The sequence below is a fragment of the Nymphalis io genome, chromosome 1 (assembly GCF_905147045.1).
Source record: "Nymphalis io chromosome 1, ilAglIoxx1.1, whole genome shotgun sequence".
In the NCBI taxonomy this organism is placed as follows: domain Eukaryota; kingdom Metazoa; phylum Arthropoda; class Insecta; order Lepidoptera; family Nymphalidae; genus Nymphalis; species Nymphalis io.
Genome location: NC_065888.1, coordinates 8,719,834 through 8,747,729, shown reverse-complemented (window position 1 = coordinate 8,747,729; position 27,896 = coordinate 8,719,834). Strand labels below are relative to the sequence as shown.

Here is a 27,896-nt window from a genome sequence, read left to right as displayed (position 1 = left end):
GAACTTATAGGTCTAGCTAGATGTCCTTTTAGCGTGTTACGAGGGCACCGACCAATCACCTGCAATATAGCGTTTGATGAACTCTTCATTTTTTATGCAAATTAATTTTGTGTAAAATGTTTTAACTTTTGTTTTTAATGTTACTATAAATGATCATAAAACACGCCAACTTTCAATAAATCGTTTTAATTTATTGGGCATTGAAACCGAAAGCGTTTTGATTTCCTATGATCGATTTATTATTAGTTAATCTTCTACATTTGCCTGTCGGGTTTATGTTTTTCTTATCATATTAACTCAACTCGGGTGTTAATGGACTTTTTCTTGTGAAGATTCTATATTGCGTTATCTAAGCTGCTGTCTCATCAGAGGATAGATTTGTAGGTTTTTAATAACATTAATTTTATTCATATTAGTAAAATATTAGTCGTACATTAGTCAGATCTTTCGACAGAGTTATTAAATATATTATTATTTAAATAGATTTAGAATAATATATGAGTACGAGTGTTTTAAGAGATGCTTATTTCTTTAGTGTTCATGTTTACCATACAGCATTAGTTAATTCCGCTTTTTAGAATTGATACAGTACTTAAGTAAGTGCCATGTAAAGTTAGGAATACTAACAGCACAGACGACGAAGAGACTGCGAAGAACCTCCAACTCATCCGAAGTTAAAATCAAAGCTAAATCCAAATCCTCGGTAAACTTTAAATCCGTACATAAGTTTTGTTAAACTTAACTCTTTAACCAGGCTTTGTATCATTTTATTTAAAAATAGAAGTAAATTCATTATTTTAACTTAAATTAAATTTAAATATCTACATCATTATAAAATTGTAAATCGACTGTTTGTTTTAGCATAAGCAACTAGAATGATTTTGATGATATGTTGATTATGATGTTTTTATTTTCAAAAGTTTAATTTGTTTTTTGTTGACCCATGTAGCTAACATTGACTACTTTTTTATTTCAGTAACAAGCACGGGAGCGAAGCCGCGGGTAAAAAGTATTTGAGATCCACCTGACCGATTCCGGCCACGGTGGCTATAAGGGATATAAGTCACACTACGCATCTGATATTATAGGGCAAGGGTTTGCGTCGCAAAATATGTTTTCGTGCACAGGTGCACTCTTTATTCCCTCGCTCTCATAAATCGATGGGGCGATAATCCGACACGTCCTAAGAGTTCGGAAATAAAAAAAAAACTATTACAATACAAAATAAATACGGGACGTGTATGTAATTTCACTCAACAATCACGAGTTCAATTAATACATAAGATTTATTCATGTACGTTATATTGATTCAGTCATTTAAATTAAGGAAAATATTAAACATACCAAAACTTTCACTTCTAAACCAATAAAAATTGAGGTCGCATTACTAAAATATTCACGCGACTGAGCTCATTTAACTACCACTATCGCAATCAAAATTCAGGGTTCGTCACAGTATTTTTTCAGTTATTTATGCACAAAGTCGTTTCGCTAACATTAATTTAAGCCCAGGAAGTGGCTATTGAGTTCATGTTAGGCTTTGAAGGACATGGAACAAAAGGTATGGGACAACGCATTTGGAATGTGCGACACAGGAGTAGCCATATCATTACTAATTAATATTCATATAGCTAACACGAACAATCTGCGTTCGACGAATTGCATATGAATTCTCTATGGATTTGAGGTAGCTCATGCATTTTATAATAGCTGCCCGTACTGCGAGGAAAACTGTTCATTGTTAAAGTTTGCCGCCTTCCATACGTAATACTTGGGTCAGTAATCAGGGCCTTTATAAAGCCACAGATATCACCAAGCAGGAACATATTATATTATAAAATAAAATAAATTATTTTCTTGATAAAAACAATACATGGTATTGTAATGTTTGGTAATAATTATAATTATTATTTTTATACCAAATCGTCACAATTGCTCTATTTCAATGTATTCGATACATTTCAAGTACCTCAAGCGTATTTAATCATTGAAGTAGCATACATCTTTATTACTAAGTAAGCCGATTCGGGATTCAAGGACACGAAAACATATTTTGCGAGTGTGTTGTGCTAAGGAGATAGCAACCAATTCTATTATATGAATAGCGCGCAGATGTGTTTTGCACTAACATTAATTAATCCATTTGTTTTATTAGATTAATCTTGTGTAAACGATTAAAACACTTAAACTAATCGAAGTCTGTGTACTTGCATTCTTGTTTCAATTAATGCGCAGCACCGTTTACCTGACATAACCGTAGTGATGTAATTTGTCTAACGGTTTATAAATCTAAAATGTAGGTGACTCTGCGCATCTGACACGGTCATCATGTAATAATGTGTCCTAGTTACGATGATTTGTTCAAATTGCCAGTACTTAAGATCATTCGTTTGACCTAGTAATTTGAACACTAGAATTGTCATCCTCGATTACTTATCAAGGTGTAATCAAAGTAATGAATAGCAAATATTTCTTTAAAAACAGCTTGATAATTATTTTTGTAATACAAGTTTTGTTTTCATACTTATTTTAAGAAGTTTTGTTTTTATTGATTTAACGAATCTATTGAAGGTGGTCGTTTAAAAAGCTTTCTGTTCAAAGAAATAATAAAATAAATAAAAAAGATTGCCACTTTTGGTCCACATTTGTTTCATCTACGTTTGATTATTTGGAAATATGTAACTACCACAGAGAACTCAAAAATTAACGCGTCTTGAAATATTATTACGATTAAGTCATATTAATACAAAAAATATTGAAGTACATTTCTTAATTGTGTAAATTTGAGCCAGAAATTGTCAGGACAGCTTCATTACTTCGTGCAAACGCTTGGCGATTATTATGCAACCGATAAACAAGTCGCAGAACCCCCTTCGTTTGTGCACTTTATGTTAATTAAGTCACTTCTATCTATTAAGATAAGCTTTAGTTCTTCTTATATTGTTTCTTCATAGACGAAGTACTGAGTGAGACGAGTAACTAACATCTGACTGCATAGACCGTTAACTATTTAGCCTGTCTTTACTTGATGATGATGATATCAAGATGTAAATTATTTTTTTCCGCATGAAATAGTTGGCTATAAAGTTCATTGAACTGTATGCTTACACTCACGTATGTTTAAGTATTATAGAAAAACTGTATTTGAATGTATGTTAAAGTTATTTTGAAGTACTACGTTATTTGATTATAAATAAGTTTGACATACGTGTGTTAAATTCATTGTAAGACTAAAGCTACGTTACGTTTTTTATCATAATATTGGTCTGTGCATAATATTTATTGTTATCAAAAAGTATTTTATTACAAAGCTCTAAATGTTACGAGAGTTTAAAACATCGATATGATTCCAATAATAACATTTGCGCATTGCGGGTATTTACTAATGAACAATTTGGTGTTATACGTATAAATATTTAGAAATATTGACATCATAAGAGATATTATAAGAGACTGATAGAAACCTTTTATTTTTGAAATGAATTAACGTAGATTAAACTTAAACATTATTTTATATTTTTACACAATTACGAATAAAGTATATAATTATAATTTTTACAAAAAGAATAAGTAAATATTCGTGAATATTTTTCTTGATGTTAAAAATTTATTCACAAACCAAAAGTCATATAAATGTATCGCTGTGATCCAAGTAAAAAGCCAATGTAATAAGATATAACAGCCAACACATTTTAGTAATTATAGTTGACAATATTGACTACGGGATATACTTTAAAAACAATAAAAATGTCTAAAAAGCATAAGTGACAACTATCACGTGACCGTTTATCATCCTTAAAATTATGTATAAAAATGGATGTATGGGTAGATATATGTATTTGTAATGTCTTTGACACTATTTTACTGTTTCCTTTTTTATTATTTTAGGTAGACAGATTGGCAACTGGACTAACTGATGGTAAGTGGTCGCCATAGACATTGCTGCCTTAAGAAACATTAACTATTCCTCACATCGCCAATGCACCACTAACTTTAGGAAATAAAATAACTTAACATTTTATTCTGTAGTTTACCCTTATCAAGTTTTAAGAATCCATACAAATTTCTTGATGCTAATTATTTTTTTACTTTGTATAGAATTAGCCAAACAGTATCACGAGCACATTGGACAGAAATAGTGGACAATAAAGGTTAAATGTAATCTGATCGTGGACTTTAACAATACACTCGGGACCGACAATGGCGGCAATCGGCAATGTAACATTTTTTATCCATTCGCATATATTCGCATTTAACTACCCTTTAAATTAGTCGGAGCGATACTGGGTAGCGCTAAAAAGGTTAATTAGATACGATATTGTTGTAAAAAATAAAGTAACTGAAGCTTTAATACTCGGCAAGTCTTGTAAAATGAGATTTTTTAAAATACTTATAAGTATGTTTAAAATTTTCGCGATTAAGTTGGTTCTACTAATTGAGATATCAATGTTTTTAACAAAGGTTTGCAAAAGTATTATTCGAGTCTTTACAGAATTTCTTTTGATAAATCTAGAACATTTGAAAAGTAATTCTCTTTCTTACTTCAATCGAATAAAGATACACAAAGGTTTCAATTAAAAAAATGTAAAATCCGTATTGTTCGATAAGGTTGTTGTTATTGTATTTTTTTCCTATATGTTTAGACAATATAAACAATCAGTGACTTAATATATTAACTAAATCAGAAGTAGTATTCGACTTTGCGTATCAAGCTAAGGAAAGGGAAAACTCGTTAAAAATGGCCAATATTGGAAGTATAACGTATGAGAGCTTTTAATAGAGGCAGTCGATTATATATCGCTAATCTGATTTCGATACCGGTCGGACGTAACCCCTCGGGTCAGTAATTAGTCGCCACTGCCATCCCGTGCACACGGTGCGTGCTAAAGCTACCCGTACAATGAAAATTGAACATAAGTTCTGGCGACGTTTGGAAGTGAAAACCGTATCGTACGTTGTATAAACAACGATTTTTACTTTTTTTTTAGACTAATCGAATTGAATACCGAGTATTACGTTGCTCCTAAAGTTAATTGAATAACACGAAACGATTTTATTACTTGCTCACTTTTTTATTACGATAATCCACGGCTTTTAAACTATGCATCATTATCAAACGAATTTATGAGAATAACTAAAGCATTATGTAAATTACGTTTCATTATTTGTGAGTGTTGGCGATTCGTCGTACTTATTACGACTTATGTAATGTCTCAGCCAATGGCAAGTTTGATCGAAATTAATAATTCAATTTAATGTAGGAAAGTAAAATGCCCATTTTAATTTTATATAACACTATGAATGAGTTGCCTAAAGTGTATAAAAATATTTGACTTTATTTATAAACGTTGTTTAGCGGGTGATTAAATTTTTTTTAACAACCTTTAAAAAGAAGGCCCTTTTTTTAAATGTCAGAAATGACAGAAGTTTATAAAGCCAATTTTTTTAATAATAGAAATTAGCTGACAAAATATAGCCAAGCTAAATACATAATATTTATTATTATTTTTAAATAATTCATGGGTATGTTATATTGGTATATTTTGTTCGTATATTAATTGGTATTAGGTTCTTATAATTTATATTTTATAAAGAGTTTATTTTGTCTAGTCCATATATTTCTAGTTCACCGGATAATTAAGGACTACTTTGAGTAATTTATAACCACAATTTTACGTCATTTATTTAGTTACTTAAGCTAATTGAACCTTATTTGATCAATAAACATTAAACTTCTTATTAAGAACAGGATAAGAAGAAACTCTTGAAGGTAACTTGAAAGATTTATAACAACCTTCTTCAGTCTTTAAAATTTGTATAAATTCAACCATTTCTAGGTTTTAATACTGTTTCATAGGTGTTAATTACTTTATTAATTATCAATGATTTGGAAATTTAAAAGAAAAAAAAAAGTTAGTCGTAAACACTTAATTATGTAAGAAATACTCACAATTTCACAAGAATTTGGAATAACTGCATTGTCTCTGTTACCGGAGTCTGAAATACAACATATATATATGTATATAAATATTTTTATCATAATTACAATTTTAGGAAATAAGTTACTACTCACTATAGCATGGAATTAGTCATTATTCCCATGAGTCACAGTTTTACCGTGAAATGAATTAAAGTTGGCTACTTTGAATCCGCAAAAGAATATGTCTCCTAGTAACAATACGTGGCAACACCGACAGATGTCGCGTGTGACTCAACTTATGCTTGCAATTTTGAATCAAAAATCTCACACAACTTTCGAAATGGAGAAATTCATTTACAAAGTGATGTATAATACACATGACAAAAAGTACGTCGTATATGTTACTTTTTAGGTAACTAATAAAATTGTTTATTGATTTTATTATATTGTCCATTAAAATGAATTAATAATAAATGTTTATTTTTATCAATTTAACAAATTACCATCGAAGGTAATTGGTTTCTTTCATTTTCAACTAGAAATTTTGTTGCGTCACAACATATCGCATATCGAATTAATTAAAATACGAGTATGTATGAGAAGTACCTGTTCGTCCATACTCGTATAAGTAAAATACATAAAACCATTTTAAAAAGCGTTTCTTCTAATCAACAAAGTATAATGTTGTTATGTTATTGCCTGTTTTAGACACTTAAATTTTTTTACTCTTTCCGTAAATGATGTCAATCTTTCGACGCGAGTGAGCACGACGAGGTGAAGCAATAAGAAATCCAGTCCTACTATCCACAACGCCACTTTGCCGATGGACCGCAAGCATGTTTTTTTAAGCTGACCTACTACAGAATATGCTACACCAAACAGGGACTACATAACCGTTGAAAGCGAGCATTCTACCCGTCTCGCTCAGACAATTTCTTTTTATAAAGTGCATAAAACTCCCTTATCTGTACACGTCTACGATGTTCCCCGTTTTCTTGACTTCAAAGGTAGCAAGATATATTGAGCGATAAGACACTACATGCCGCTATACTATCAGGGGAATATTTTCCTTACAGTATCCCGTTCGAGTGCCTCCTGCCTATATTGTTTCTCTTTATGATTCTGATCCGACCGCTCTCTTCGGAAACTAATTGAAGATAACAGGCTTGTTTTTCACTTATCTGATTTTATTTTCATCGTTACAAACGAAGCGAAAATTTTTGCTTGCAGCGATTTCGTTTGGTTTAAATAAAACGCGTGGTATATTTAGTTTTGTTATTTACTTATACACTTTCGAAAGTATATTCGAATGATGTATAAAATGTGCTATCTACTTAACTTATTTTATGTAGCATTTATTACAAAGGTAATTATATGATTATACTAACAGAACGAAATGACGGCAAGACGATGGATGACCGTTCGGCGCGTGACTAACACTACGGTAACTTCTTTTAAAATCAATACCAACCATTCGTTTAGTTTAGTTCGTGCATGAAATTTTGCTTGTCAACGTTTTTTATATTTTGTACATTACGTAATTTAAACTCAAAATCGTGTTGCAGCTGTCTTTAAGCTTTTTACTTTTTAAATTTATTTTTTTACATAAGAGATCAACCAGCCTACAGGAAACCTCATTGTTGTCTATCGATTGGACCCCTATATACTTTTGTGTTTTTGGTGAGACAGATTAATGTGAACGTATAAAATACGTATGTTTTAGTACGGGTAGACATATCTATCTAGATTAATGTTGTTTATTTTGTGTGATTTTGTTGTCTAAGTGCTCGGCTTTATATGGACCTCTTTTTGTGTTCTTGCAGAGTGACATTCAGTGCGGGGAATAATTTCCATAAGTTGAGGTGTTGGATAGCACCAAGGATAATTTATTCGCCAAGAGAAACACACACAGATTTATATAATAAATAAATTTAATCCAAACAACAAATTTTCGAAAATGTTATACTTAAAATTGTATATTAGTGACCATTTTATTATAATTTTACATCGATTACTACTTTAGGGACAACAACTTCACTTTATACTAGCTCGTCACTCATAATATCATATGATTACAATGAGCATTCATCTATCGGGCACTTTTCCTAAAAAAAATATTTGAGCATTTGTCCTTTGAAATCTTTAGACATTAAGAATGCCCTTTGTAAAGGTAGTCGATTTCACAACTTATGTTATTTATGCTTTACTGTGTAGAGATATTCCATATAGATTCCGTATATTCCATCTCCTGTTGCAGACTGATTTCTGACCCAATGAAAAAAAAAAACAAATACTTAAGTCCGATTGAACTTGAACCCCAATAACTATAGACCTGTTTTTATAAAAAAACTAAGCGAAATGGGAAAAAGTTACTGCATAATAAACAATTTGAGTCAAGTGCCTTAAAAACAATTTTGATGTATTTTGAGACTTACTGTGTCTGCAACGTGTTTCATATATAGGCCAGGAAGCCATGTAAAAACTACATTAGAGAAATCGTGCTCAATCTTCTGATTTTGTACTTTAACAAGTTAATTAAAAGTGAGTTCATGTAAAAAGGGATCTTTTTTAGTCTACTTCTATTCCTCATTTATATAGACAACCAAATATTTTTCCTAGACATTGTTACATACGTAAAAGCTCTTAATAAACATACCTACCTCTGTTTCCTGACTTCACTGGGTTCGATTTTTATAGGAAAAAGGGCTTATACAAAAGAATCCCAGATAAAGATTAAGCACATGTTTAATTGAAAAAGGGATAAAAATATTAAAGGGTAAAAATATTGTGTAAGAAGCTTACGACTTTAAGAATGATAACAGGCCTTGGAAAATAAATGAAGACCGTGAAAAAAAAGTTTACTACACTACTACTACTAATTACAGTATACCATCATGAGATTGCTAGAATCAATGATGCACCCATCCCATCCTCTCATCTATCTATCTACTAATGCAACATTTAATCCATCCACTTACTTATACACCCACTCATTTATCTATTGACCTACCTACATACCCATCTGTACACCAATCTATCGATACACCCAAATATCCCACCTACCCATGCACCTCTATTTTTATTGATATATACATACCGTACCGTAACAGTCTGTGAATGTCCCACTGCTGGGCTAAAGGCCTCCTCTCCTCTTTTTGAGGAGAAGGTTTGGAGCTTATTCCACCACGCTGCTCCAATGCGGGTTGGTAGAATTCACATGTGGCAGAACTTCAGTGAAATTAGACACATGCAGGTTTCCTCACGATGTTTTCCTTCACCGTAAAGCACGAGATGAATTATAATCACAAATTAAGCACATGAAAATTCAGTGGTACTTGCCCGGGTTTGAACCCACGATCATCGGTTAAGATTCACGCGTTCTTACCACAGGGCCATCTCGGCTTTTTATATATATACACATAGAATTGATCTCTTAGGTTGATCTCTTATATAATATATATATATATTTATATATAGATATATATATATGTATATAGATATATACATATACACATAGAAAAACACCACTCTGATATCAGTAATATCTTGTATCTTTTCAACTACGCAGCTTTGTAATCATCAATGAATCAACCAATTTTTTTCCTCCACTAGTTCAATGTCATTATAATATACTTTCTACTACACAAAAATATATTTTTCAAGCTATAAATGTTAATAAAATACATAATATTATTGTTTTATAGACACACGTACAATGGGCGTACAAATATTAAAAAAAAATAAAAATAAGTTACTAAGAATACCTAATGTATTTAAATAGTTCACAAACATAGACACACTTAATTTTACAGTTTTACTTTTTTATCATACATGTGAAATTATTTGGATATTTAGGAAGAACGCTTTTGGATCAGACATTTTCAGCTGTGAGCATTAATGCGTAATAATTACTTTAAAACAACTTTGTCAACTTTTATTCATTTAAGTTTCTCATACGATCGATACTTTTACTAAAAGTTTATCCATGCTCCTCCTGGTTAAGCAAATTAAACTAGTTCAGTGAATTGAAAACCCATTACATAGATTAAATTTTACTTATCAATTGGGTTGGAATTGTACAATATATTGTGAAATAGAAATTTAATTTTGTTATGAAATAATTAATTTGCGTATACAGTTTAAGTAAATATTGTTTATTAAATAAGCTTATTTGAAAAAGAATCTAACATTTTATTAAACATAATCGACTAAAAAGGCGATATTTCATTAAATTTCTTAATAAATCCTTTGAATATACATTAAATTTACATTATTGAAATCAGCCCATATAAACTTTTGAATCATCCTGTGAGAGGATTCAATTGAATATACATGTACATAAAGGTATCACCGAATCGAGTAAATATTACCGACACTTGGTCAAGAAGTAATTTCTAATGGTGCCGATGACTATGGGTGTTGGTGACCTTACCAGCAAGTGGTCCATTTGCCCGTCCACCTACTTATATTAAATAAAAAAGCAAAGCAAGGCAAGGAAGGAGTAAATACTAATTTTCTCAAATAATAGTACATAGTCAACTACAAATAAACATATATTCTTTAAGGAATTGAACGAACTCACGCTTATTTAGTGTCAAAATAATCAAGAACTCAATAAGCTATGTTTATTAATGTTTTTATGTAAACGTTAAATTTAAATTTATTAATTGCCAAAGTTTAGTTAATTATTTACGTTTACGAGACGTTTAGTTTTAAATAGTTGAATAATATTTTTATCTACACATCTAATAATACTGTGCTCTGTACATTATATGACATTTTATTAAGGTTTCATTATAACATATATATAAAAGTCGAGATGGCCCAGTGGTAAGAACGCGTGAATCTTAACCGATGAACGTGGGTTCAAACCCGGGCAAGCACCTCTGAATTTTCCATGTGCTTAATTTCTGTTTATAATTCATCTCGTGCTTTTCGGTGAAGGAAATCATCGTGAGGAAACCTGCATGTGTCTAATTTCATCGAAATTCTGCCACATGTGTATTTAACCAACCCGCATTGGAGCAGCGTGGTGGAATAAGCTCCAAACCTTCTCCTCAAAAAGGGAGAGGAGGCCTTAGCTCAGCAGTGGGACATTTACAGGCTGTTACTTACTTACTTATTTTTACTTATAACATATATGCGTTACAGCGTCAAAACGATATAATATTAATTTCATCAATTTTATTATTTGATTTAAGTATTAATGATTAATTATATATAATGTTTCCAGTGCAAATTAAAACAGAACGCTTGTATCGAGGATGGCTTACTCGTATCCTTACTAATCAACGAGCTACACTTACTCTACCAAAGGATTTTTTTGGTTATAGTATTTGTACTAATCCGTTTAATTTAATTTAAGCAAGGTAAAATTTTAACATAATTTTGACTCAACGCTGAATACAAGTAATCGGAACTTAGAATATAGACGTCAATCCAGCTGACGTTATTATCTTCCAATACCTGATTATTGATTGTAGCAGTAACGTTGATACTCCATCATATATATTATTGTTATTTATAGACATACGACATTTGAAAATATTCCATAGCAACCAAAGGAGTTTTAAATTCTATCAAAATGTTATGCTATTACATGCAGTACCAGTCATTTTTATTGAGTTCCTAGAAGCGAGTAAAAAAACTGTGTTTTAACATAATTAATTCTAGGTATATAAGTAAAAAATATACAATATATAAAAGTAATTACAAAAATATATAATTTAGGCTATATATATTTTTATTAGATCGTATCTTATGATTATAATTCAGGGATTACACCCTTAATAGTCAATCCCTACTATTGGTGTTAGTCCTAAACCAATTATTGCAAATTGTTAGCGACAATATTAGTACAGAGACAAGCAATCAAAAGCAAATTGATGCAAACCAATATTGATTATTTTGTTTGTGGATTTCAAATTGGAAAGTTTATATTGTTAGTAATATATTTATATTGAAAAAGTGGTTGTAAGTAGTCTAAACAATTGAATAAAATGTTATTTTCAAAAGTAAATTATTTTATTAAAGCAATAAAATTTAGGATTAGCGCAAATAAATATTTGAAAAGATCTGTAAAACTTATAGTCTGGTCAAAATAGTCAATTCAATTAACAATAACTCGCATTGAGGTGAAAATCGTGAAATATGTTACATATAGTATTAAAAATGAAATATTAAAAATCCTACACGTCTGCTTAAAAAAATATTCCTAAGATATCACCATTTGAAACCAATTGGAAATTCCTAAGGAAACTAAACATATATGGCCATATTTAGTAGATAATTGCACGATATACAATTTTGTATAATTTTCTAACTTATTTTAAAAAACTCGATACTTTTGACCTTGGACCTTGAATATTTGTAGGTCTATACAAATTTTCTGCTCTATGCGAACCATTACTAGCTTACCACTATTTTTACGCCTATTTTGACCGGACTGTAGGCAATAATTCTACATAGTACATAGGCCTCCTCACAGGCGCGCCAGGTCTCCCGGTCCTGTGCTAGTCGCATCCATTGAGCACCCGCCATCTTCCTAAAATCGTCTGACCATAGGGCGGGTGGTCTGCCCACTGGCCTTTTTGCTTCTCTAGGCCACCACTCCGTGACGACTTTAGTCCACCTTCCGTCTTCTCGTCTGGCCAAGTGTCCAGCCCATCTCCACTTTAACCTCGTGATACGCTTCCCAATATCTTCGACTTTCGTCTTTCGTCGGATTTCTGCGTTTGGTACACGATCAACGAGGGAGATGCCTAGCATAGCAAGCTCCATCGCCCTTTGTGCCACTTTTATTTTGTGCATGTTATGCTTAGTAAGCGTCCATGTTTCGGCACCGTAGGTGAGTATAGGCAAGACACATTGGTTAAACACCTTGGTCTTGAGGCATTGTGAAATAAATATAGACTAATTTATATAACCATAGCCTTATAGCTATATTCTTTAAATTAGACGAATTTCAACTACAATCAAATCACAAGTGTTGACTTCAGTTATTATCGTTTTAATAAATAACAGTTATCAATTAATTATAATTACTATTTAAAATTATATCATATCTCTCAGACGGCGTATTTCATGTTCGATCGTGCCCTTTATCTGTCATGCCCTGATCAGCTGTTATTTCCTGCCTCAGGCTGGCGGCTTCAAGGTCTCACTTATATATTTAACCGTTCACTGAGATCTTCGACATATCAGTATGTTTATTAATACGTTTTTCCAAGCGCATATCATTTAAATATAATTTACTTTCGCAAGTTTAGTTCAAGTACGTTCGCAATTTTTTATTAAGTATTTCCTCGAATAAATATATTTACATCTATTATTGCATTATTTTAATTGGCCTCTCATTATACGGACCTTTAATCTGGACTGTGTATTAATTGGTAGTATTTGTTTTTGTTTAGTTGATTGCAGTTTCGATTGCGGTTTCGAAAATTATTTAGGTGACATTTTTGTATTTAATAGTGTATTTGTTATAATAGTTTTTGCGAGCATTTTTGTTGAGACTAAGACTTAAATTAATTCGAACAAGCTATTAACCGCGAATTGTCATGTTTTTATAATATAATAAAATAAAATTTTCTATTTCATCCTAAGTTTGATTTAAAAATGTCCTCTCTCTGGGTTTAATCTAACTTTATAGCAAATGATATCGAAATAAGTTCAGCGTGAAACAGAACGTCTTTCGCATTTGTAATATTATAACGGATTACTGGTAAGTGTATAAAGAACAGTTTAGATTAGTTTTTATAACAAGAAATGCAACATTATTTCATTTAGGTTAATAAAAAAACAAGTAACATTAATTCAGTTATTTTAACTCGTAATCAATATCTGTGTCACACGAAGTTATTAAGCAACATTATATTTCACAACCACAAACATGGTATTGTATCTTGCAATGTACGCATTGCCACTATTTGTACGATTTCATAAAAATAAATATTTTTAATGAATAAATATCAGCCAAGTCGATCAATCTCAAGGAATAGTTAACAGGATAGATATGGGACACAAGTGTGTGCGCAATACAAGAATGGACCTGATTCTCTTTTCTTTCACTTTCATGATTTCTCGGAACGGCTATCCGATCGAAGAAATAATAAAAAAAAAAATAATAATAAAATAATTTTGACAGAAAAATAAATATTGGTATTTGAACCTAACGTTTCGGTATCCGAAACCTATAAGCTATTCACAAGACCAAAGAGGCAATCATATTTTTAATTAATAGTTTAAATCGATTTTGTCGTTAAACTGGTTCATTTGCGTAGATATCCCATAACGTTCTATAGCTAAGAGTTTGCGAAGCTTATCTCGTTGTAAGGTATCATATTTTATTGACCATTTCGAGAGAGGACAAGCAACGTTTGGGCTCAAGAATCGAGATAAGCGGTTCGACCGGCTTATTATAGCAGTGACAGCGACTGACACAATAGCTACGTAGAAACGTCATTCACTTCTATTTTGGTCTATAATATAGAAATATTTAGTTAAGAAAATATAATAAGCAAGTTTAAAGGAAAAACGAGTCGAATAAATATTCTAGAAACAGTAAAATCAAAATCTAGTTGATGTATGAAACTTAAAAAAATGTTATGTTGTTTTCTAGTAATAGATAATCTTTTATAATTTTAGACTTAAATATTTACCTATTCCTTATTTCATTCTACTTTAAATTTATAAATATATTGAATTTAAAAATTTGTTCAGTTTTAATTAACCGTTTAATCGAAAACCAAGGTTAGTAGAAAACATGCGAGCGCAGGCGGGTGCAACACGTTATTACGAAACCCACGCTTGTCAAATCGGTTGACCCACCAAATTTAATCACTGGACCGTATTACGAAACCGCAAAAACCAAATCGTTGCAAAGTTTTAATGTTATCTAACAATATATTGTGTAATAAAGTTAAGCACAAACATTTTGATTCATTATTATGTTTACATATTAATCTCTTGGTTAATTTTATTGACAAAAATCTTTGAATCGGTAAAAAAAAACTCGTTCAGAATGAATAGCTGCTGAATAGCCACAGCTTAAATATTTAATACCTCAACGCGTGCATTTGTAAAACGGTAATGTAACGTTTATGGAAATTTTATAGAATGAATGAATGAACGTTACTGATAACAAATGTAGTATAATAATCATGCGGCTCGGAATTAGAAGCGGCACGAAGCGAGGCTATCCTGGGGAGGCCGACTCAACCAGCACTGCACGGAAGTACCTAACTGCCTGTACCTCCATTCCTATGTAAATAACTCTGGCGCATCCGTCGCCAGATAATGGTGGTGCAATTTGCATGTCTCGTTGCTCTTTGTGGATGTTAAACCTTTACCTTGTATTACAATGACCTGAAAAATAGATATCGTTCGCAGACGCACTTAATGAATAATAAACAGCTACTAATAGATAATAAATCCATCCAGGAGTGATCTACTAATTATCAACGTAAAATGCACTAGAGATAAAGAATTAGTCTACCTGCATATTATCGTAAAAATATATCTCTGGAACTGAAGTCAGTAGATTTTTCTGGATACATAATTACACGTTAATAACGTACTATTTCTTTTAATGGCGGTGCAACATTAAACCAGATCTCGTGTCTCTCTTAGCGACTACATAGAAACAATTATAAAGTTTTTCTCTTGATAGACTATGCTGTGCATCCGGTGATCTTTTTATTTACAAAACTGGATTCCTTTTAAAACACATACTTACATACGACACGACTGTGTAACATACACACATTCAATGAGTTTTTTTATTATTTATACAAACTTGTAAATTGAGACTACTTACTAACATAGATATTATGATATTTTTTTTATATTTTAAAGCTCGATAGACACTTTTGGGCATTTTTAACAGAGCAGGAATAATTAGTTTGTGTGACAATATATTTACTGACAACAGTATACATAAATATATGTGTATATGTACATATATGTATACTTATTACAATAATATTGATTATTTTGACAGAAACTGTGGCAAATATTGCATTTAAACATTTGTGGTATGACCGTATAACATCAAGCTGGAGCCGGCCCACAAATTAAAATCTTCCACCAAAGGCATTGTGATGATACAATGAAATAGAATTCTACAACAATTTTACAATCACAAATTTCCTAAAATTTTGCTTATGATGCTGATTTAAAGTATACAGACACATCAACATAACTTAAAAATAAAATAAAAGAAATGTAATAACCAAAGGTTACTTGACAATATTTTGTGAAAATATTATTCGTATAAAAAACCATTTGCCGCATAATAACTTAAACCTTAATGTACCCTTTGTTAACCTACCTTACGTTACAAGTCATTATAGATAATAAATAAAAATATTATTATATTTTATGTTTTTTTCTTATCACGCCAACTACTCCTTACATTGTCAATGTACTGCCAATATACATATGTATATATATGAGTAACATGTCATATTCCTTTGTGCTCTGTCTTCTTCCTACTAAAACTCATCAGTACCTGTATTATTATAATAGTAACAAAGTTTTATACTTTATTTATAATTAAATGAATTGAATAAAATAATTATATGAACCAAATTCAGTATCGAGTTATTCAATTTGGTGTTAGTTACCGTCTAAATATAATTATATACAATAATATGATTATATACCTATAGTATACTATGAATAGTTCAAATAAAATAAATTCGTTCGACGAATTATAACAAATTCTTTATATTCCGAGCGAACAACTTATTTAAGTAAGAGTAAAAATCATATTACGAATCAACATTTATAAATCTCTATTTTAATTTATATTTTTTGTATAAGTTAGATTTAATCAAATTTTAAATAACAAATAATATGTACATATAATCATGAACATTACATAGGATTTGATTTAATTTTACATTATTAATTTTTATTATTTTAGTCAAATTTTAAAATAGTGCCTCCCGATTCCCACCCGACGCAAAGCTGCCCATAATGCAGGCCGCATTTCCGCGCTGTATGGCAATGGACAACCTTTGTGCCAAGTGGGACCCGCGACTGTCAAATCCCCTCTCTCAATCATTTTAAATTTGAATATTCTGTTACCGAAATGTATAGATATTACTTTCAACTAATCCTTAAAAAATCTATTATAAGTGTAAGCGTGCAATTTAGTTCTTAATAGTTCGACATTTTATACAGGAATACTTTAAACCCGCCCGAATAACCAGTAAAATTAAAACGTCTAGAAAAAACGTAATTTAGTATACTCGTGAACTTTGAACTTTACCTTTTTAATTTTTAACTGTATTAAGGGTTAATTCTATCAAACCCGCAGAGTGGAGCGATTTCGAGCTAAGCCGCCGTGAAAATGATTCATTAACCTCTATGCGGGCCAGGATTACTTAGACGTACCGTTAAAACCTAATAGCGAAAATCAAATACTACGTCAAATAAAACTGGGAATAATTGTAATTTTAGATTGGAAAACAAAAGGTCTCTATCAACTTATTGTTATGAATTTAAAAATTCTATAAGAGCTTATATCTTAAATTTATAATATCAAATATTATTGTAGGTTTTAAAATATATTATTCTATATTCAAATTAGTTATATCTAGCGGTAAATCTAATATCTTAGCTTTGTTTAATGTGTATTTTCATTTTCAAAAGCTTATATCTAACAGAACTTTATTACTCTGCAAACAGATTTATGTTTACCCATACTTAATCCTTAGACTCGACGTCACTAGCAAGCGTCGCTAGTCACATGTCAATGGTTTAATGCCATAATATTGAAGTTTCAATACACCGATTTCTGTGTCGAAATTGGTGTCTATCAATAACATTTCCAAACCAGCGGTATTTAAGTCCGCAGATATAAAATATCCTATTGAAAGTGGGTTCTTTTTCAAGTTGATAGATAGCATCACATACTCGTTGCGGCTACCGATATATCACAGATCTGACAAAATTTCATGCGCTTTAAAACTATTTTCTGTAGCTGCTTATTGAATCAATCATCGTTAAAAAATATTAAATAGTAACCGCCAGTAGTTTTTTTTTTTATATAGAATAGGAAGGTGGACGAGCATATGGGCCGCCTGATGGTAAGTGGTCACCAAACGCCTTTAGACATTGGCATTGTTAGAAATGTCAACCATCACTTATAGCCAATGCGCCACCAACTTTGGGAACTAAGATTTTATGTCCCTTGTGTCTGTAATTACACTGGCTCACTCACCCTTCAAACCAGAACACAACAATATCAAGTATTGCTGTTTTGCGGTAGAATATATGATGAGTGGGTGGTACCTGCCCAGACGAGCTTGCACAAAGCCCTACCACCAGTCAAATACAGTTACAGTAAATGCAAAAAACGTAACATAAAAAATATTTTGAAAATAACAAAATTGACTGAATATTATCGACTTGACTTATAAAGGGGGGTTGACTTATAAAACTTCTGATTTCTGTCATTATTGATTTGAAATTTGATAGAAATTAATAACACACAGTGTTGCTTCACTGATCACTAACTAAACCGAATATAATTTAATTTAGTTTTAAATGATATTGTCACACGTCATAGATACGTAAATATAGAAACGCGTTATCTAACAACAGTAACAATATTGCAACTACTATTTGCCCATGAATAGGTTTGTTCGTATATTATTTACTATTCGATTTAATGTGAAATGATAGCCAATCAATCTAATGAACCGTATCTACGTCTATTACTGCAATAATGTTATATTTTAATACTGTTTTTTTATATAAAATAGACTGATGGACTGGCAATTGAGCCACCTTGACTGGCACTGAGTAAGAAGTATTAACTATTCCTTACATCGTCAAACGCCACCAATCTTGGGAACTAAGTGCTATGTACCTTGTGCTTGTAGTTCTACTGGCTCACTCACGATTCAAACGTGAACACAACAATGCTAAGTACTGCTCTTTGGCGGTAGAATATGTGATGAGTTGTACTTACCCAAATGGGCGTGCACGAAACCCTGTAACCAAGTAACCTAATTGATGAAACTGATTTTAAAAATGACAAATATTTGTAATTACATCTAAAATGAGAGTGTGCTATCTAACTAATAACAGAACTTAGTGTTCCATCCATCGTGACATCGCCTAATAATAATAATACTGAAGATAATATTTGTATATATATTTTGACGTATATTTATGTATAAATGAGCCACGGTGGGTCATTAGTTGATGGTCAATCCAATTGTGGAGGAATTCATATTAATTTGATACAAAAATTATTTAAATTTCAAAAATGATTACGGTCGAATTTCGTTGCCACTGTGAGAATATTAGTACAAATGTTTAACAAATATTTGTAAATATATCTAAGATATGAGTGTTTTATCTAACTAATAACAGAACTTGGTATTAGTGGTATCTTATAAATATTGCTAGCAGTCGGGTTAGAATATTGCAGAACATAAATTATAACTTCTGAATTGTGCGAATGAAAATGTCCGAAAGTCCGATTTATGTCAATGGTCGCAATGTCTCTATTCGGGCTGTGCCAGTAGTGCTGTCCTCAAACACTTGTAAAACATGGAAGCAGAATTCCAATGACCGATACCAAACCCCAGATAACTGAAATATCTTCAAGCATTGCCCTGAATAATGTCGGCCTTGTTTACATTACCCGGCCTAAACTATCGCTAACAATGTAACTACTTACGTGATGAGATTTATAACGACAGCCTTTAGATATCCTTTGTTTACATCTTGGATTTTAAGCATATTTACATTAAAAATAAAATACAGATGGTCTTCTATTAAGGTGATGATGCATGGATAATATACCACCATAACCAATTAATTTTCGAGATATATATAAAAGGAATAAGATAAATAATTTAAATGTATATATTCGAAAATATTGTTGCCAGTTGCTAAAATTTTCATCTGATTGGTCGGTTAAAACCATTTTAAAATTTAACACAAAAAAAGTAAACGCAAGTATATAAATAAAATACTCGTTTTTTTTTTAAACTAACCAGGACGAAATATCTGTTTAATATGGTTTTTTAAGTTAAATTATCAGTAGCATATAATTGTATAATCGATATTATTAGTGACAATTACTTTGGCATTGCAATAAACGTAGTCGTGAATTTTAATTCATCCAATTACCTAACTTTTGGGAGAGGTCTCTCATTACGTTTTAGGTACTGGAAATGGTTGATAATTGAATTTAATGGACGAATTAAGTAAGCGTGTTGGTATTCAAGTTGTATCAGATTAATGGGTAGTAGATACGGATTGCTGTCAGTTCTATCTCATACTGACATGTCGAGGTCATATTAACCGACTCTTAGCTTGTCTGCAGTACATATTTTATGGTACTAGTTTTATTAAGCTATTGCCTAGCTCTGACTTTAATCGTGTAAGATTTTATTCTACATATATAGTTAATAATTAAAACAAATGGTATCGATCGGGTTTGAATTAATTTATTAAATTCAGTAATAATCAGATTGTGCGTTAATTTAAAAAAGGAAAGAAAACTTACTTTTTTATAGCAGTAGTGTAATTTTGTATAAAAGTTGATTGTTTCTAAGAAAACGTGTCATAAGAATGTAACTAATAACTTGTACTCAAAGTTCACCTCTAAAAACTTTTCATTCATCATTTAAAATACATCCAAACTACAAAACGAAGATGTTTTTACTTTTTATAACAGAAAGGTGATTCTACCTACAATTATAAATAAATAGGCTTCATCGTCGTTGCTAGTTCATCTCAACTCTTATACAGAATTGCTTATCACTTATATGTTAAAATATTACAATTCTTATTCATGACGTGTTTATTATTCTCATTTTTCATTCTTATAAAAAAATAATGCTTAATTAAATTCAAATTTCCAATGACAGCAAAAACCAATGTTACAACACAACAATGTGTACAATATCTCCTGAGGCAGGCTTTCACGAAACTAACTGCTGAAGTTGCCGATATTGTTTCCAGGTATTCGCAATAAAGTGTGACATTTTAATTCTATATATATAATAAATTGTTTAATACCCCCCTCCCCCTATACTAAAAAACTTTCTACGATGGGATTCTATCCCTAGACATAATAGATATTCAATGCCAGAGTTTCGGAAAATAGATCACATCTATTGTTAAGCATTCATTGTTTTGGCCCAGTCTTGACAGCGGGGTCAATCAATATCTGATTCCTCTACTATATTTTAAAAGCCAAAAATATTTTGTTTTTATTCTCTAATTACGTAAAAACGGATATCAAAGAGATACTCCAACAATACATCAAGTATCTCTTATAGAGGACTAAACCCACTTTATTAACCATTTTAAAGCTTTGGTATAAAAGTGAGTGATTAAATGTATTTCTAGCGAATTGAATATAATACTAAAATGTTTTTACGTTTATTAAGTAACAATCATACATTACTGTACCGTTTCTTTGAAAGATTCTAATACCCATTAAAGCTATTTCCAGTTTTTTTGAGTTAAATTAAGTAATTTTAATATAATATATTATGTGTGGTTTTTATTATTTTTCTTTCTATTTTGTACGTTTTTAAAGAGTACGTTAGTACTCTTAGTATGCTTAGTCTTAGCCGAGATGGCCCTGTGGTAAGAACGCGTGAATCTTAACCGATGATCGTGGGTTCAAACCCGGGCAAGCACCACTGAATTTTCATGTGCTTAATTTGTGATTATAATTCATCTCGTGCTTTACGATGAAGGAAAACATCGTGAGGAAACCTGCATGTGTCTAATTTCACTGAAATTCTGCCACATGTGAATTCTACCAACCCGCATTGGAGCAGCGTGGTGGAATAAGCTCCAAACCTTCTCCTCAAAAAGAGGAGAGGAGGCCTTTAGCCCAGCAGTGGGACATTCACAGGCTGTTACGGTACGGTTCGTTAGTACTTATATCAGCTTTCTTATACTGAATTAGTATTTAGTACGTTTACGAGACTGAAACCGAGTTAACCCAGTGGATGTAGTTCTTGGATCGCTGGTTCAATTACTTTTTCACCCTTAGTGTCAAAGCAACACTCAATTTTCTCTTGCTAATTTTGTATTTATAATTAATATCGTAGGCGATAAAGTAAAACATTGTTAGGAAACCTGAACGATTACATCCGATAAAATTCTGCCACATAAATGAGTATTTACCAGACTGCATTGGAGCTTCATGGTGGAACAAGCTCTAAACAATCTTCCTTTCTTGCTCATTATATATTATAACAAGACAAAATTTGTTACAGAAATAGTTCTGTATTACTATAGACTGCAAATTGTATTATATATATAAAAACGTTAAAGGTTTATAAACCAAATATTTCCAATTTAACAATTCGGACCCTAAACGATAATAAACACCAAGGTTACAAGTTTGAAACAGCAATGGAAATAAATAAACAAACTTTTTTGAACATTGTGTTACTTCGATTTTGTTAAAAATGTTGTTGTAACAGTAAAAAACCAACTCGCCATGAACTTGTAAGGGCGGCCGCCGCCCGCCCAGTTCCCAACAAGCCGCCCAGCGCGACGCACGTGTGCAGGATACAGGATCCGATATCGCCACGTGACTTGTCGTATGAGCAGTGAGTGAGAAGTGTAGAATATTCATTTATCTCAAATATAATAATAATCATATCATTAATAAAGCACGAAAAACTTTATTCGTCTTAGTAATAAGTGCTTTTTAATTTATACTCATATATCAATTTAATTTGATAACACTAATCAATCGAGCAATTTCGTAACAGTTTTAAAACTTGTTTAGCATGAACTGTAAACAATAATATATGTAGCCGAATACAGAAGTAGTGTGAATTAGTGAGTGTTTTTTTCAATTAAACACAGAGGGTAAGTGTTTTGATATTTTTTACTTGAAGTTTATTATTTGATTAGCTTGTGATAATTTCTATAAGGACAATAGTAATTTTATGTATAGAATAGAATGTGAATTAATTACCTCTCAATTATCAACTGAAGAGCAGTTATTTGAAATCTAGAAATAAATTTATGTGTAATCTTAAATGCTAATTTAAGAAAAGTTTTAAAATATGCGCATTTCTTATTTAAGACACTAAGTAATAATTAATAAGCAAGGCAAGTGAGACCAACGTACAGAGTAGCTTAGAACTTCTTAACTTAAAAAACTTTCTTAGGATACATATGTATGCAATATGAAATTTACGAAGTGTCTTTTGAATTATTATAAAGCACATACTAAAATGAAGTCTTAATAAAAAAAAATGTATCTTTGTAAGTTTGTCTTCTATGCGATCCTAAATCATTCGTCCGATTATGATAAAACTTTGGTGACATTGTTCTGCGTACGCCCGCGGTGATTCCTGGCTCGGTTGTCCTTTAATATAAACATTTTATTTAGAACCTTATTCATACAAAATAGAAGCTTAATAAATGTATGTATATTTATACATATAGTAATTTCTTTCGAACTCAATTAGGGTTGTGGACATGCCCACCCTGCCCACAACGGTGATCCGCGCCTGGGGACGAGTAGCAGTAGTAATAAATAAAGAGTAACTAGTTGAAAGTTGGAACAAACTCAATACAGAGTACAAACAACATAGTAATTCAATATTGCGAGTACCGACGATAAACAAAACGACCACAAATAATATAAAACTAGGTATTTCAGTGTGAATTCACTCTATTTAACGTGTAGGTGTACTTGTTACTTTTTGATTTAAAAAAAATTCGTTTTCAATTATAAGACATGATCTGCCAAAAAAGTAATAAAATAAAAGTACTTAAATTTTGGTTATATTGTGGCATATATATTTTTTTGTAAATCGCCCACTTCGCTCTTTGAAGTTCAATTTGGTAATTGTTTTTTGAATAAATAAAGAAAAATCTTGTATTATCGATTAGTTCGAGTGCGATTGAGTAGAAATATTGAAATACACAAACTTTTGCATTAAAATGTCAAAAAGCCAAAAATCTTTATTAAATATAGACGAGTATTAAACGTACTTACTGATTATTTAATGTTAACGAAATTAATAAACTATAACCAAAATTTTGTATGAAGTTATATTTTTTTTAAACAAATAACTTTTCGCAATAGCGATTAGTAATAAAAACAAAAACTAATTTCTTTCTGAAATTTATTGAATAGTAAACGTTTGCATAGGAAGTTCGTGTGAAAGGTTGATGCAGTTTGCAAAGTTTCTCTTCGCGAACTTTGAGGGCAATCGCCTACATACAACCAACTCACTTTCCCTCTTACTCACTTCAATTACACTGCACTGTTCGTACAATTGTAAATTTATCGAGAATTTTTAATATTACGATATTCTTCCTTAATAGATAGAAAATTATGATCTATAGATGTTTTTTTTAAATATTTTGAGCTTCCTTTATATATACTAAAATCAGATTACGACAATTACTTGTTTTAGCATTTCCTGAAAGTAGTATATAACATGTGTTTATAAGATAATTAATAAGCTTTAATATATTAAGTGTTTTATTTCTTAATTATTGAAATTAAAGATTAATTTAGTACGATATCAGTTTAAAAATACTGTTTTACGGAGAAAATAATATATTTAATTTATAAAAAGGTGGTTATTCGACTTATATAAATAACTTGAATCCGTTAGTTAGCCGCGGTCAACTGTGTCATCGCGCTTTACACACTTTGGCGAGGTCAGTCATCATAGCTTAAGAGGCGTGGGAATACAAACAACAGTGTTCTTGTTAGCTGTCTCTCGTGTTACCCTCAATCATGATACCTTGCAAACAGCTACTTGCTTAAAAACATCTCTAATCCACGGAAATACGTTTGCATTGAGTCAGTTCTCATTGACTACTCGTTTCCGTAATGTATGACAAGAATATAAAGTGACGAAATTTGCCACCCGATTACTGCCTCTATAAGTAAAATGTTATTTAGTGATTTGTTTTGTATTGCGATTAACTTATATAGGTAATTAGCCCAGATGAGGTCGGATGGAGATAATATTGTATTCCTTAAAAGGATCAAGTAATTTTAGAAACATTTCAGAAAAGTCCAAATAAAAATAATATCATTAAAAAGTTTTTTTTTTTAAACTTTTATGAAACGAAATTTATTTGTTTTTACTCATTATAATGAAACATAATCTAAGTTGAAAATTAAGTTTTTCTTTAAGTTATTCTTTATGTCGTCTCAACATCAAGTAGTCAAATACATAATTGCTTAAAATACGTCTGAATAACTTTTAATAAGCTTTTTAATATTTTGTGATTGTAATCTAGTCTTTGTGTTTTCAATCCATCGTGACATCAGCTAAATAATAATACTGAGGATAATATTCGTCTATATATTTTGACGTATCTTTATGCATAAATGAGACTCGATGGCCTGGTGGATGGTGGCGGTGGTGGTTTGTCAATCCAATTGTGAAGGAATACATATTAATTTGGTACAATTTAATTCAAATTTTAAAAATGATTACGGTAGAATTTCTTTACCTCTGGGAGAACATTAGTATAAATGATTTCTCGTATGTGTTCCTATACCATTCATGCGTTTGAGTTGCAACTTTGTAAAGTAATTGTTGATACTTGTGATTCTTCTAGCACAGTATCATCAACATACATTAGATGTCGCGAGAGTCGTATCAGATAATCGTTTAAAAAATAAAAATAAAATATGTGGTTTTTTTTATTATAATTCGATATCTCCAGCGACGTCCATGCCTTGGTTATATTTGGTTTCTTATTTTGTGTTAAATATTTGCTCCGGTTTTTTTTATCTGATAAAACCTTTTATAAAAGAAATAGATAATCGTAAAAGACGGATTCTATAAAAGAGCGAATTTGTTTATAAGAGTTAACTGGGTGTCCATTTCGAGCTACTCTTTTTGTAGTGTATTTAGAAATCAGATTTTACAAAGTAAGCGTTGATCGTAAAATTTTAGTATTAAATTTCACAATATCGTGAGCGCGCTAGGTCCGTAGCTTGATAATAAAAAACATCGAATATCGCTTTCGTGCGTTCATGAACACCTGAATATAATATTATAATATAAGTGACTTATCGATTTTTTATTAATATTTAACGGAAAATATGAATTTATCCGACACACTTATAACCTTTTCAATAGAAAATATGAAAAGTTGCACTTATGAAGTAACAGCCCGTTAATGTCATTTCTTTTTTCCTGTTAAAGAGGTTTAAAGCTTATTCCACCATGCTGCTACACTAAGGGCTATTGGATTTATTTAATGCAGAATTCCATCCGATGCATGCAAACAGCAATTCTTAGTATTTTTGTGTTCAGGCTTTTGGGATAAAACAATCTGTAGACATTTTAACAGTAACAGCCTCTGAATGTCCCACTGCTGGGCTAAGGCCTCCTCTCTCTTTTTGAGGAGAAGGTTTGAAGCTTATTCCATCACGCTGCTCCAACGCGGATTGGTGGAATGCACATGTGGCAGAATTTTGGTGAAATTAGATACATGCAGGTTTCCTCACGATGTTATCCTTCACCGAAAAACACGGGATGAATTATAAATAGAAATGGAGCACATGAAAATTCAGAGGTGGTTGGCCGGGTTTAAACCCACGTTCATTGGTTAAGAGTCACGCGTTCTTACCGCTGGGCCACCTCGGCTATTACAATTAAAATCTTGAGCAAAATCGACTCGAGTTTTTATTATTATTCAATATTTTTAAATCAGGGTGATTTGTACAATTTACAAAAACGACAAACCGAAGAAAGGATCTTCTTATAATTTACATAGGTATATGTTTTGGAATGCTATTTTTAATTTTGATTTGTATATAATTATATTATTAAGTCTTCAATCGAAATAATTCTAATATAAATATATTATGTTAATAAAAGTGCGCTTTAATTTATTTCAGAGAATTTCGGCTTATATTCTTTAGATAATATTTTATTTTTAATAATCGTACCACTTACCATCAGGTGGAGTAGAGTCATTTGCCATCCTGGACATATAAAAAAAAATCGTAATTAGTATGTAGCTCAAAAATTATTAAGATTCCAGTTGTTTTATTTTTTATAAAAACTTAGCACGAATACAACAACTACAAGAAGTAATCTAAATGAGCTGAATGTTCTTGGTTCCAATATTAATATTTCTCGTTCCCTATTCTAATAGCTGCACCGGCCGTGTCCATTTCCGTTCAGTAACAGTTTCCTTCCATCGCCCTAAGCACAGCCCCTTGCGTAAAGTACGTTGCGAGCCTTGCTACAAATTATATATGCATGAGTTTTAGTTTTGTAAGGACTAAAAAGCAACAATACAAAACCGGTTCCCAAGCGTAGCCGACTAGCCGACCACCGGATGAGAAAGACTTATTTCTGTTTCTTTTCGGTTCAGTGATCTGATCTACAGTATCGTTTATCTCCTTAGTTAGAATGAGAAGGAGAATTGTTATGTTTAAATACGAAGAAACCCGACTACGGCCGAGGCGCTCACGCCGGCTGTCTGCGTCTACGATACAAGCTGTGACGTTTTTGTCTTATGACGCGAATTCATTGATATTTAAAGACTCTTATATTTAGGTATTTATAACCTAAAACTGTGTGTTATACGTCGTTGTCAAATTATTAATGCCGTATTAACTATCTCTGCGTTTGGATTGATAGCGTGGGTTATCAAATAATAAACAGTTTATTGCGAGGAACATAAACACATTATAAAAAACATGAACAAGTGAATATTTAACTCCAATTATATCAATGAAGCTAAACCCTGTTTGTTTTATTACTTCTAAATGTTACAAGTTAATGTAGCGTTAGGAAAAAATATATCTTTGTTGAAACCAGTTTACGATTGAAAGTGGGTGACTGTCAGAAAGTGGGAATAAGGCTGTCGCTGCCGCGACCGGTGAATGTTGCACGACTTACAACGTAGCATTGAACGTGAAGGTAAAGTCAAATTGTATTAATTATGTAAGCTTTGGGCTTTGGAATTACATTTA

The 27,896-nt window shown here is 31.4% G+C and overlaps 1 protein-coding gene across 1 annotated transcript in view; it reads right to left on the bottom strand.

Annotated features, from left to right (window-relative positions):
• Nucleotides 1-27,896, bottom strand: part of LOC126771250 (major facilitator superfamily domain-containing protein 12-like) — an 85,275-nt gene that overhangs the window by 42,869 nt on the left and 14,510 nt on the right. Inside the window, exons 2-3 of the mRNA XM_050491161.1 lie at nt 18,903-18,924; nt 5,951-5,997 (exon numbers count right to left, since the gene is read on the bottom strand). Of these exons, the coding sequence (XP_050347118.1) occupies nt 5,951-5,997; nt 18,903-18,924 (69 nt within the window). The remainder of the gene's footprint in view (nt 1-5,950; nt 5,998-18,902; nt 18,925-27,896) is intronic.